Source organism: Podarcis filfolensis (assembly GCF_964270895.1).
Source record: "Podarcis filfolensis genome assembly, chromosome: 6".
NCBI classification, from domain to species: Eukaryota; Metazoa; Chordata; class Lepidosauria; order Squamata; family Lacertidae; genus Podarcis; species Podarcis filfolensis.
In genome coordinates this window covers 41733657-41746954 of record NC_139609.1, presented here as the reverse complement: position 1 = coordinate 41746954, position 13298 = coordinate 41733657, and the positions used below count along the sequence as shown (strand labels likewise).

The 13298-nt window shown below is 38.4% G+C and overlaps 1 protein-coding gene across 8 annotated transcripts in view; it reads right to left on the bottom strand.

Annotated features, from left to right (window-relative positions):
• The window catches only part of DAB1 (DAB adaptor protein 1), a 639464-nt gene that overhangs the window by 29746 nt on the left and 596420 nt on the right, over positions 1–13298 (bottom strand). For 5 of the 8 annotated variants that reach the window (XM_083619364.1, XM_083619365.1, XM_083619366.1 and 2 more), the window contains 4 exons: positions 11630–11749; positions 11035–11073; positions 9401–9466; positions 8291–8350 (listed from right to left, as the gene is read on the bottom strand). In XM_083619364.1, coding sequence (XP_083475490.1) covers positions 8291–8350; positions 9401–9466; positions 11035–11073; positions 11630–11749 — 285 coding nt within the window. The remainder of the gene's footprint in view (positions 1–8290; positions 8351–9400; positions 9467–11034; positions 11074–11629; positions 11750–13298) is intronic. The other 3 variants (XM_083619371.1, XM_083619370.1, XM_083619369.1) reach the window with 1 other exon arrangement.

Sequence of the window (13298 nt, the reverse complement as noted above, 5' to 3'; positions counted from 1 at the left end):
AACTTTTGACTTGGTTGTAGCCAATTTATCTGTATTTGGCCCGATAATGTGAGTGAATAAGGTAGCAAGCTTATTTAAATAGGTAAAATACAAATGCAGGCTAAGCTACAAGGTAAGGTGGGGATAATACTCCGAAATCAACGGAAAACATGTTAAAATGCAGGCATTTTAGAGGAAACACACTCTGGTTTTTATGAAAGGTATTTGGAAACAAGCAAGAACAAACTTCCAGGCTGCAAGCCTATATAGTCCCTTGGGGATGCCCAAGGAATATAGGATTTGTCAGATCTTCCTTTCCAGTGGTGGAAACACCCTCTGTATTGTGGAAAGGCATCTGCACCCAGTGCCCTTACAATGTTGGAGGTGTGTCATGAGATGCTTCAGAATCCTCACAATCCTGTCACATCTTTAAAACAGGAAACATAGTAGCATAGCATAGGAAAAACACATCTCTTCCTTCTTCTGCCTTGCTGGAATAAGCCCAGCATACACACACACACCACACACACACACACACACACACACCACACCACACCACACCACACCACACCACACCACACACCTTTGTACCACTTTGTACCACTTTTTGTACCCTTTAGTCAAGAGGTGGCTTGCTTAAGCACAATACTTGATTGTTGACCCCTAGTTCAATGAATCTCATTAGACAGAACATTACGCAAATATGAAAAAAACTCAAATCCAAAACAAAAGTGTAATGCTTGCTGTAAATGTTCAAGTTATATGGTATTGTTAATTATCTGTTTAGAGATTTCAAGAATGGAAGCTTGTTTTTTCCTCCTCCTAGAAACAGTTCCTTGGTTAACAAGAAAGGGTAGTCATACTGCAAATACATACATATAAATATGCAAGCACAGACACGCCTCTTACAAAGTTGAGCCACATTATTCATGTCCATGAGGGCAGACACAGCATGCTTGCCAGTGTAATTTATATTCAACATGGACTAGTAGACCCCAGGATTTATGTTATGGAGAATGAATATGTCCTCTCACTTTACACGTTGCACCCACAGTAAAACTTGCCCTTCTTTGGTAATGCTGCTGGGAAGGATCCATTTTTGTTTTGCAAGACCTTAGAATTTGATGAGAGAGGGAGCAGGGAACTCTTTGCCCATTTAACTAAAGTGGGATTTGATGAGAGAGGGGACCAGTGAATGTGGGTTGGGTCACTGGTGCCTGAGGTAAGGAGAAAATATTGAGGAATAAGACAATTGTGCTGCTTTCAGACACTTTACTGAGGTGAAATAATTAATTATCACCATCATTATCACCATCATTATCTTTCTCTTTTGTTTACCTTCTGCTACATGCCCTGGAGCTGAGTCATTTCTATAGGTTAATAGACATTCCTCCTGAGTTTCCACTATGAGGTAAATAACTGCAGCTTCCTCAGGTACGGGCTGGAAGGAGTCTAGACATTTTACTAATAAAAGTAATGTTTTTGCTCTACTTTGATATTACCTGAATAGCATAACTGCAGTCTTTTGCTATGCCACTACAAAATCAACAGATCTAGGTCATTTGAGCTCCTTCCAGTGCCATATTTTTTTCCTGAGCAATGCTAGCATGGGAACAAGTCATGCCATGGCCTCCTCCATGTGGCCAGCATCTTTTGTGGCATCAAAACTAACATCAAAAGAGGTGCTTCCAATCTATCCAATAATGTAAAGGGCGGCAGCGGGGGGGGGGGGGGAGGACTTCAGCTGTTTTGTTTGAGAACATTAAAATTAAAAAACGGTCCCTGAAGAGTTTCCTCCGGGTTTCTATAGACTGTTCATTACAGGAATCAACTTGATTACAGTACTTATTTTCCCATTATAGTGGCATGATCCAATATCCCACATGCAGAACCTTTCCATCCTCATCAATTAAACAAACAAAAAAACAAAACAACCCAGTCTCTGCATATGGTGATTCTCATGGTGCATGTAGATCATTTCTGTAGCCTTAGAAGTCAAGGAAAATTTTCCCTGCACAAACTGAGATCTCCATGTACACTGCATTTGCTCCATCACATCCCAAATCTGTATATGTTGCGTAGTCTGGGGTAAAATTGTTGTGTAACCTATTAACACATTTTCAATGGGTAAGTTAAGCATTTTTTTGTTGTGGACTTCCTCAAATATTTGAGAAGGTATAAGTGAGAGAAAAGGGGACTGTAACCATTCAATGGTTACATTCAAATGGATGGCCATTCAAATGGATCACCTTGTCAAACCTAGCCAAAGAGTGCAATTACATTAGAACACACTATCTGTCAGTTAGTCTTATGCAGAGAACCATGTGTCCTTTGGGACAGCAAATAATATGTAGGTTGGGTTCTCACCAACTAGGTGCGCTCCCACCCGCCCACCCACCCACATTACACAGACAGGCTTCTCTGATCTACAGCTTTCATTGGTGGCAGAAACAAGCAAACAATCAATTCATAATTATAATTCACCATAGGTGCCATTTAATAGGAAGTTCTCCAGCAAAATCCCCACTGAATAGGAATGATTGAAGACCAGAACAACACACTTACATACAAGTAAATTTGCATGGGAGAACATCATGATAGGATGTGGCAATCATATACGTGGCAGATCCCAATTCTAGGACATACCTATATCACTACTATATTCATATCTGGTGATCTAAATATTTAATTTTAAAGGCAGCTAAAACTTGTATCTGACAAATTAGCTCAAGTTCAGAAGAAGCTAACAGCTTGCAGATTTTTTTTTTTTCAATTTTCAGAAAGAAAGAAAGAAAATATTCTAAAGAGCTGGAGTTAAAACAAGCAGAATACCACTTTGAGATTCAGAAATGCCATATTCAAATTGAGAGGATGTATTACATTTTATGAAACATTGGCATAACATTTTCCTCACATTTAAGATTTTGCCAGACCTTGTTATCTTATGCTTTTTTAGGATAAAATAAAGGGAAATTCTCTATTTAATTCCTTAGACTTAACTTAATAAGAATACATTTTATCTTGCATTAAACTGACAAATGTTTCCCTAAACTGGCAGGAAAACTCTTTTTCAAATCCTGTAATAGTTTGCAACTCACAAAAACAAGAGAGGCTATTTAAGAAAGTACCAGTGTTCTCTACTGAAGAGCTGAAGGTATAAAATTTCTGAGTGAACATGCTTGGCGGGATGGGAGATCATGTGAATTATAGCTAAACACATTGATTTAAGATTAAGCCCCCTCAAAAAGGAAGAAAGAAAAGGTTCTCGGTAATGTTTTTTTCTAGAACCCCCTCAGCAAAAGGAGACAAAAACTATTCCATCAGTGCTGGGCCAATATGTGAAGGCAGTAACAGGCTCTCCCCATTCTTTGTGATATCAGCAATGTTTCAGGCCATGTGCAGACAGTGGGAGAAATGTTTGCTTCCCTGTAATGTGGCATCTGTTAGTTTTAAAGCAGTTTATGCACACAGCAGCACACAGTTTTCCAAGAGGGAAAAGCATACTTCCTCTGCTACAGATGCTCTGCATCACATCCCTACACCTCTGTTTGCAACATGCTTTTGAGCTAGCTTTTTGAGATGGCCGGAAAGCACCCTTCATCACTTTTCTGATGGTATGGGAACTGGTGGAAACAAATTAGCATAAAAAACAAACTGTACATTTTCAAGGAGAATTTTGATAAAGTTACAACTTTTATTATGTTTTGGGAATATTAATAGAGGAAAGATGCTTGCTTTCAGAGACAGGTGCAGGTGCTCTATGAATTAGAGGCAGGAGCAGTAATTTGAGAATAAAATGAATTAATTTAAAGAGAATAATGTAACAGTAACAGACATAATTTTCTTAATTAAAAATGTCAGAAAAAGTCTTACTGACAAAGTGGCTTTTTTCAATTATGTTGTTTTTTTCCTGGTCTGGGTGCCTCTTCTTTTTGACTTCTTGCTAGTGGTAGTGCTGCACTACTCAGCAATTGCAACATAGCTGGGATTTTGTAGTACCTTTGTTTTCTCCTTTGGTGTAAAAGCAGGCTTCCCTGGATTGTTATATGATGTTTGGACATGTGCCCTCTTCACACACCCCAAATTGGTGAGGATTAGAGGACAGGAATTCATTCAGAACCAGGGGAGGAATAATTGGTGGATCATTCCAAGAGGAAACATTACACTAATCAGTAATATAATTGCTCCAGGAGATGTGACTATGCATCTTGATAATTGATGTCAACATTTTTCATTTTTTAGTTTGCAATATTGTGGCATTTATAGCCTTGATATTCCTGCACTTTGCAAAAGCATCAAGTGAGGGAGAAGGATTTATTGTTGAAACACACTGACAGCATATTGATGTCCCAAGCAGAAAGTTAAAGAGAATTTGCACATCACAATAAACACAGGACAGCAGTGATGAGTTCTCCTGTTCTGAAACATGCATTCAGATTTACCCTATGTATTCATGCTATATTTGTCCCTACCCCAATCTACACTATTTGTTCTTATTGGTAAGATAGAAATGTGAAGACAAAGGTAATTTTTGCTTTGAAGGAGCAAAACTTGAAAATCAAAACTTAATGTGACCTAGAAATTCAGTGAAGGAACATATTATGGAGGGAAAATTTAATGTTTCCAGTGCAATTTCTATAGCTGAGAAGTATTTCATTCATAAAGACAACTTCATCTCACAACTGCCATCTAGCAAATACTATATATGCTCAAGGAAAAAATAAATGCAACATTAATGTGATTATAAATGTCTAGATGGAATTGTGGAAATAGGTCTCCTGCCTTGCTTAAGCAAGCTGCACACATTGCTGGAGGGCAGTGCCTGCAGATGCTCCTCCGAATGCCATCTGGATACTACTTTTGAATCCAAGGTACAAGAAAAACATACCAAGGTACATTTAATAATACGACAGGGCAGGAAGGCTCGTCAAATGCACACAACAGTGATATGTGTATTGCTAGATACAATCTAACAACATTCCATGAAAACATATAGAGCATGACACAAAGTTGATAACATAGGTTGCAAAGAAGACAGCAGCAGCTGCATGTTGACTGCTTACAAATGCTTCTGATACAATGGTGCAATTTCTGCACTGAGACAAACACTTTTCACCTTTGCTACTCAAGCTTTGCCATTAATGATCACCAGACTTCCCCTGACAAATTGTACTAATATCAAGACAAATAAATAAACTATGATTCTAGCCCTACAAGTGCATCTGTAACATGGGGTTCATTCTGTGTCTCTTGCTGGGTGACACGTCTACACCCCCCCCCAAACAGCATCTTTATTTTAAATAAACTAATAAAAAAAATCCTTTACAAGTAGATCACTTTCTTTTTTGCTTGGCAAAACCAAATTCTCCTGGTCTCTTAAAAACCTCTTTAGTTTTGCACCTACAAACGACTGGCATTTCCAGTCAGTTTCGTATTTGAAAACATGGATTTAAGAGTTGAACATCCAGTGGATACAGAAATCTAGACCTGGATAAGTTTTCAGAACTATGGTTTAAACTTAAATTTCACTGGTTAAATCTACTTAAACGTTTTGTAGGCCATGATCCAGCAGAAGCTTCCATTCATTAATTTCAATGGGGCTTGTGCAAGAAAGCTTCTGTTGGATTTTGACCCAAATGCTAAGAGAGTAGTTAAGGGTTAGTCTTACTTACTAAAAGCAGGTATGAGATTAAATTTAATGATCTGCTTTGAATTATACATATAGGGGAAATCTCAAAATAGTGTGAGTAGTGCCTGCTCATGCAACAGGGTGTCTGCTTTTCCTTCTTCATCCTGCAGTCCTATGCATGCTCCCCACCCTCCAAAAGAACTGCCCTGGAAACTCTGGATGGGGACCCACTGTTGCCCAGACAGATTTCCACTGCACAAGTGAGAAGACATCACTGGATCTAAGCGCATCTTTGTGTGTAAGCAATCCTGACTGGTCTTTTGCAACCAAGCAAACAAATGTAACATTAAAATTTGGGATGTTTAGAAGTTAAACATGAACAGATTGTTGCTATTGGTCCCAATTTAAGCTCAAAATTTGTGAAGCTCATGTGTTAACCATGACCAGATTATCATTAGTGTTCTGAGCACCACTATTCCTTGCTGAGCTTCTAATAGGAGATACAAAGAGAGATTCAGTATATTTCATTGCCAACCTTGACATTCACAAACCTTCATCTGATTACTGTGAGTCATCGGATACTAAGGAGAATCCATGGAATTACTGACTTGCTAGACATAGTGAGTTTTCCTCCAGGATCTTTAGTATCCAAATTGGCTTTCATATTTGCATTAGTAAAAATATTTTTGTGACTTGTAGCTCTGAGTAACCACTTGTACACCTACATACATCCATGCACATATATTTGTATATTTCAGCAAGTGTGAATAACTACTATTACTTCTACTACTGCTATATAAGAATGCGACAGAAACACAGCTTAAGTGGAATAAATCTTTCCAAAAACCTACACCCATTCAAATCATAACTGATGTGGGTTGAGTCCTAATATCCTGATTTGCAAACAGATGACACCTACTCTGCCCAGGGATACATGACTAATCAATGGCAGGCAATGGGGGATTGTGGAAATGCGGTAGGGATACATCTTTATATAGCACTGTGATGAGTTGTTTGAAAGCCTTCATAAAATTGTAAACAGATAGTTTGGACATGTTGATGGGAAGATTAGGTTTTATTGTGACTTGAGTGACAGGCTTAGTGAAGGGTATTTACGGTTTGCCTCCTGTTGCTAAAAACACCATGACAAGCAGAACCTGACATGTGTGCATAATGGGAAGGCTTTGGGGAAAAAAATTATAAGAAAAAGAGCTCATTAAGAAGCTTGTATTTCAGCAAGCTTCATTTTCACATGCTGAGAAAACTGCAGCATTGGGGAGCCACACAAGGCACGGAAGATCTGCAATTTGGCAAAGGCTGCTTTACTTTGACTTTGCTCACACACATTCCCAAAAGACTAAGTGGGAAGCTCTGTCCAAAAGTGGCAGGGAGGACTGGTCAACATCAATATCAAAATAGGAAGGAAGGAAAGAAGGAAAGGCATAATGTGGTCCAGCATTCATACTCAGCAGAGACACCAAATTAATTTTGCAGAATACAAATGTGTGTAGCTGTTATACACAATTTATTTTCACTCTCCAATTTCTACCCAGCAGATTAATTATGATGTCCATATGCAGCAGGAGAACAGGAAAATAGCCTTGCCAAGGCTGCTTTCCCCAAAATGAAAATGAACTGTCTTACATCAGCCGCAATGTTATAAAGTACAGTGAATTAGAAAGAGGAGAGAATAAGGAAACACTTCTCTGTTGTTAAAGTCATTTAGCCAAAGTCATTTAGACATTCATGTGAGCAAGGTTTACTATTAATAAAGTAAGTGTCCATGGATATCTAAATCAGATAGAGGCAACACTGGGTAATACAGGCACAGAAATTGAATTTTAGAGCGCTGTCTAATAGAGAAAGCAATAAATTGGAGGGGGGTGAAGGCAACTGTCTTAAAGACAAAGAGGGCTGTGTATAAAAGAGAGAACATTAAAACCAATGAGTGGTTGAATAAGATACTGGTTTTAATGTGTGCTTTATTTATTTTTAGTTTGTAGAATTGCTGGATACCTGCCTACTCTTTTTTGTGCTTCTTGTACACAGGTGAGAGGAGAGCAAAATCCTGTTCTTTGCACACTAATGGAGAGTTACTGATCTGTTTTGCTTCTCAGCAATGCTATAGCTAAGTCCTTGTTCCCAGGATATGGAGCCAGCCTTGGAGTAGACCTGACAGGGGGACATTCTCCCTCTAGGGTACTTTTAGGCTTGGCTCTTGGCTTTGTGATCTGTCATCGACTTCACCTCCCATTTTTCCTATGTTTAGTGTTTGTTACAATGCAGTATATAAAGTAGCAGAGGACAATGTGGAATTTTAGCGTATGGATATGTAAATTGTCTTTGTTTTCCCTAGAGTGTGATGCATTAGAAAATCTGCTATGGTAACTCTGCCACACGAGGACCTGCATTACTCTGCTCACCAACCTCCCTGTGATTCCCCGCACAGCAACCCATATAGCTTTTTCCTCCCACCCCATGAAACTGCAAAAGCTCACTTTCCCTTGGGCCTCTTGGGTTTTTATTCATGGAAACCCAGCACTTTGATACAGCACTACAAAACCTGCAATGGAGGCTGCACAATGACAGCCTTACATTTTTATGTATATAGGAAGACAAACCTGTGAGTGTTGAAGAACTATTGAAAACTTGTTACTCCTGCTTTGAATGGCATATACTTACACTTACAGGTTGACTTTTTGGCACATCATAAACACCTTCCTTCTTTTGGCTAGTAGGAACCTGTAGTAATAAATAAAAATGTAGTTAGGATTAAGGTAAACATACAAAAATTGAGAGGTGTAGTTGGTAGCTTGAAGAGTGCTATGCATGATCCTGCACTTGTGCAAAACTGATACTTTCTTATTGTAGTGAAACAGACAGATCACCATAGCCAGAGACAGTCCTCAGAACCCAGGTACGCCATAATCCCCATTTCTGAGATCATGGTCATATGGGTTTCCCCAACAGGCCCAGCTCTCTGGAAAGATGCCCATTTATCCAACTGGCACTCCTGCCAAACAGCCAATTGAAGTAAACAAAACCATCAAAATATATATTCCTCAGAAATGAGCTAAAACTTCTACAAGCAGTTAATTTTAATTTACAGTATATATCTAGGCTTTGAGCATCTACTGGTTAAAATATCAGTTTCAGATCCACATTTGTAACAGTTGATCAATTTCACCTTTTAAAACAGTAATTTAGTGCTTCCCAATGCTCCTGCTAATGGTCTTGTACATTTTGGAAGGTAATGAGTGATCTAGACACAACATCTCACCAAGCAACACCCTGCACCATATCAGAAGCAGCAAGGGGTAGTTTATAGTTGTGAGTCACAATACAAGTCAAAGCTTGGTTTTCAGCCAATTACTGTGCTTCTTTGAGAGGGCTGACAATGAGCTACTTTATACCACTCAAATATAGATTTGTTAATGGGGAGAATACTTAGTTTAGAGCTGAAAAGTATGTAGTCTATATACGATAAGTTAACACCAATGTGTCCGACACAAATTAAACTAAAACTTTTTCTATGTTATACACAATATTCAGGGTAAAGCTTTCAAGGCAATATAAATAATATATACCAACATAAAAAAGGCTGAGGGGGATAAAAAAGAAACAAGTTATTAGAGAAATCACACCATACAAATTATATCTGTACTTGCATGAGTATGAAATGGTACACATGTCATTGGGATAAATGAAAATGCTTAAAAGGAACTTTGGTCTATGGAATGTGCTTGACTGACTGCTGGAGGCAATGAGAACACAGATGGAGCAATTCTATACCTGATAAATGTTTTCTTCTGTTTCAGGCTCACGGATTGGCTCATGTCCAGCCTCAAACACAATGTACTATTACATCAGCAGCAAAGGAGGAAAGGTCAAAGATGAATCAGAAAAGAAAAAAGGCAATTTGGAACTTCAGAAGAAATAACCATAGACAAGCAGTAAAGAAGCAGGTTCAAAGTACAGGCTGGCTTAGGAGCAATTGACTTTTGCTGAAAGGCATATCATGCAACCTTCTTTTATGGAAGAGAAATAAAGGAGAAATGGAACTTTGCTAATTGTCATTTGACAAGTTTCCTGCTGTTTTCCCAACGGAGATACAACCAAAGGCTCAATTCTGTTCCCACAGCAGCTACTGGGAATTTTTACTGTGGACTTCTGTGGGATCATAAAGAAGGCCCTGGGCTGCTGAGGGCACGTTTAATCTGTTTGAGGGAAGGAGGGAAAATTAGCAAGTGCAATGAGTTAAATTTCAGCTTCGAGTTTCCAATAGGGGGCTAATTTTTACACTATATTTGAGTACGTAACATTATTATTAATTATTATTGAATTTATATGCCGCCCTATACCTGGAGGTCTCTGGGCGGTTCCATAGTCAACAAGATCAGTTATGAACAAGTGTTTATTTTTGACGGTGAAATTTATTAAAGGAAATGCAATTTGCATGAAACAAAAAGTTGACTATCATTGTCGCCTTCTTAAATTAGTGGCAGGGAAATCTGGCTCAGAGCACTGGTCTCAGTGTGGCTATGCCCCGCAACCCACGGCCACCTGCCCCACACAGGTGTCATAAGGTCACAACAGAACAATGGGAAGTTTAAAGTGAGCATCTGGGTTTTTCTTTTTGCAAGTGGGGCTCCTTGTCATGGCTTATCAGCTAAGCAGCACTTATAAGAAGCCCCAGTAGAATCGGCTGCAGCTGAGGAGTCTTGCTTGTACCTTTTTGAAGCGGTTTGCATTCAAACCGCTTCATAAAATACAGCTAGCCTCTTTGCAAGGGCACTCCCAGCACCAGTGGCTCTGCTTCAAATGGCTTCTTAAAATGAAACTCTGTTTTATGAAGCAGCCTGAAAAGCAGCGCCAAAGGCATAGCCTTTTCCTATGGCCTTCTTGGCTCATTGATTTTTTCCCCTTTATTTTCCCCATGTGTATCCCATTTATTCTGATGGAAGAGAATGAAATGCACAACTTTCAGGGCTAGCATAGTTTCTCTCCCATTCCTGGGGTGTTTTTTGAGGATTGGAGGGCTTGATCCACTGCTGCTTGCAGCATGCCACCCCCAGTGCCCCATCTCTACTGTCAGTGGGACAACTGCTACAGACCCTTCCATAGCTTCACTGAAGACGCATATAAGTTGATTGCCTTCTCCAATAAGGCAGATCTTAAAAATCCCATGGCCTCAGAATGTCCTCCCGGGTACTAAAAGATTGCAGCATTACTATAATACATTCAGAATTTAGTATTAAGAATACTACCTATAAATCAGTGTTTTGAAGATATTTTATAATTTTTATAGCTGACTTATTAGACACCTAAATTATATTTCTTTTTTTAGCACTGTCACTCAGCTTAAAAGCTTAATCACATCCTTAACTATTTCTGAAACTCTGTTTTTATAAAGCTTCAGAAATTACCTGGTAAACAGGATCTTCTACATCTTCCTCCAAAATTGTCTATCGCAAAGAAAGTAGAAGAGACAAAAAGGAAAGAAAGTGAACAGCAGGTGTACAAGAGCCAAATATTGAGGAAAGATATTGCACATTGTTCAGTAAAGGAGGGCTAGATGTCTACTCAACCTTGCATTGCATATATGAAGGCGCACATTAAGAAGGAATACTCTGAAATTCTTCCAGTTTTAAATATCACAAATTAAATATTCATGCAACCATTTCGTATGTCTACTGTGCTCAGCTTTGTTATTCTCAATCACTGCCAAATTGTATTATGGCACTACTGATAACAGCAATATTCACAGACAGCAGTGGAACCTGTAAATCTTCTATCCACTGAAACTAGTAACCAGTTACCAGTGCTCAGCAGCATAAGACCCACCCATTTAATGGTACAGGTAAGAGCATAAGTTTGCATGATTCAAACTTCCTGATTTCTGTGGCAAAGGATCAGTTTTATTCTTTGTTCCTAGGATGTCTTAGCACAACAGTCCCAAATTCTCAGTAGTTGCTTTGTCACTTCATTAGTGTACACTTCTATTAAAAAATAATTAGATACCTGATACACTGCTTGTTCACACTGTTTATCTTTTTGTGCCTTTTTTTCCAGCTCTTCCCTTTGTTTCAATTCATAAATGAGTTGAAAGAGGTCTCGCAAATCCAGAATTACAGGCTCCGCCTACATAAAACAAATTAAGAGTATTTCAATAATATGGGAAAGAAGACTAGCAAACAAAATGTGGCCTTTCCTAATGAAATAGATGGTCTTAAAAACAATTTTATTTAGTAACGGTATAATGGATTCATTTAGATGCATCAATGGATTCTTATACTCTTACTTGTGAGTAAACCATTTAAATTATTACATTGAAATTAGTGTTAGTACTGAAGTATGAAATCATCTGATCCATGTAATGAATTTGTAGTTTGTAATGTTTGGCTGTAATGCAAACTTGGCAACATTTCTGCTGGAAGTTCTTCTCTGGCTTCAAACATTAAGAGGTTCTGCTCTTGCTTTGTTAATGATCATTAGGCCATGTCAAGACAAGACCAGCTGATTTGTAAGCACCTGGGCAGAAGTCCTTTAACGTTAGCCCTTTATTCTCAGTGTCATTGTCATTGATCAATGTGAAATTATGTGACCTACAAAGCCAGCTGCTTTGTTGATGCATGCACATGTTATCTAATTTTAATTTCCTCACTGCTAATGAAACTATCATTGTTTCCTGGAATTACATGACCGGTCAACCCAACTGAAGCGAGGTCAATTCTCTTGACGGCTTCTTGAGAATGCTTTATGTGATTGTTGCTCCCTATCTATATCCAAATCCCTCTCTTGTTCCTATGTGCATGCATTTGGGTGCACAGAGTGAGTGAACTTCAAAGCAACTCTCAGTCATGGCTAGTGCTGTGGGAAAACTGCTGGAGGATTGAACCAAGGTGCAGTTGCTAAGTGGCCGGGGAGCAATATAATAATGTGCATGTAGCAACATTATGAGATGAAAGAGAGTTCTCAGGTGAGCTTCTTCCAAATGCTTGCCAACAAATCTCATACCAGCCAAACCAATTCCAAAATGAACCACAGGTTCATCTCAGGTTCCATCTCAGGGTGGAAATTGTATATTTAAGTCCATTTGTTCCTACTTAATGGCAGACACCAATTAAAGTTTTGTGGAAATGAGTTAAATCCTGGGTTAAATCTACAAGACAAAAGTTACTGAAGATAGGCTTCCACAGCCATATTGGAACTTTCATAACAATGTCTAGCCTGTGCCTGAAGTCAATGTGACTAAATCTACACTACTCTAGCTTAACTTGGTTATTCAAATTGAGTCCTTAGGATGGCAGCCTTAGGCATTTTAAAACACTCCAAAACACACCCTTTCTCATTGAATTAAATACCTTGTTTATATTGGTCTAGCTGCAAACTTTAACTAGGCAAAGGTTCATTTCTATATAAGCTAATTATATTTGCAGATTAATGGTAATTATAATTATGAGCATAAAAGGCATTGCTTATATTTATTAGTGGTTTCTAATACAATGAAATGAGAGTAGACTATGCTAAGTAGCTATTTGTTTTCCATCGTTTTCTATCTAAATGAGTCTAGGACCCTAAGTAAACTTATTTGTATTCAGCTAGTGTTTCCAGTTTAATTAGAAAGGAAAATAATTACTAATTAGAAGGAATACATCAAGAAAAAAATTGAGAAGGGTGAATTGTATTT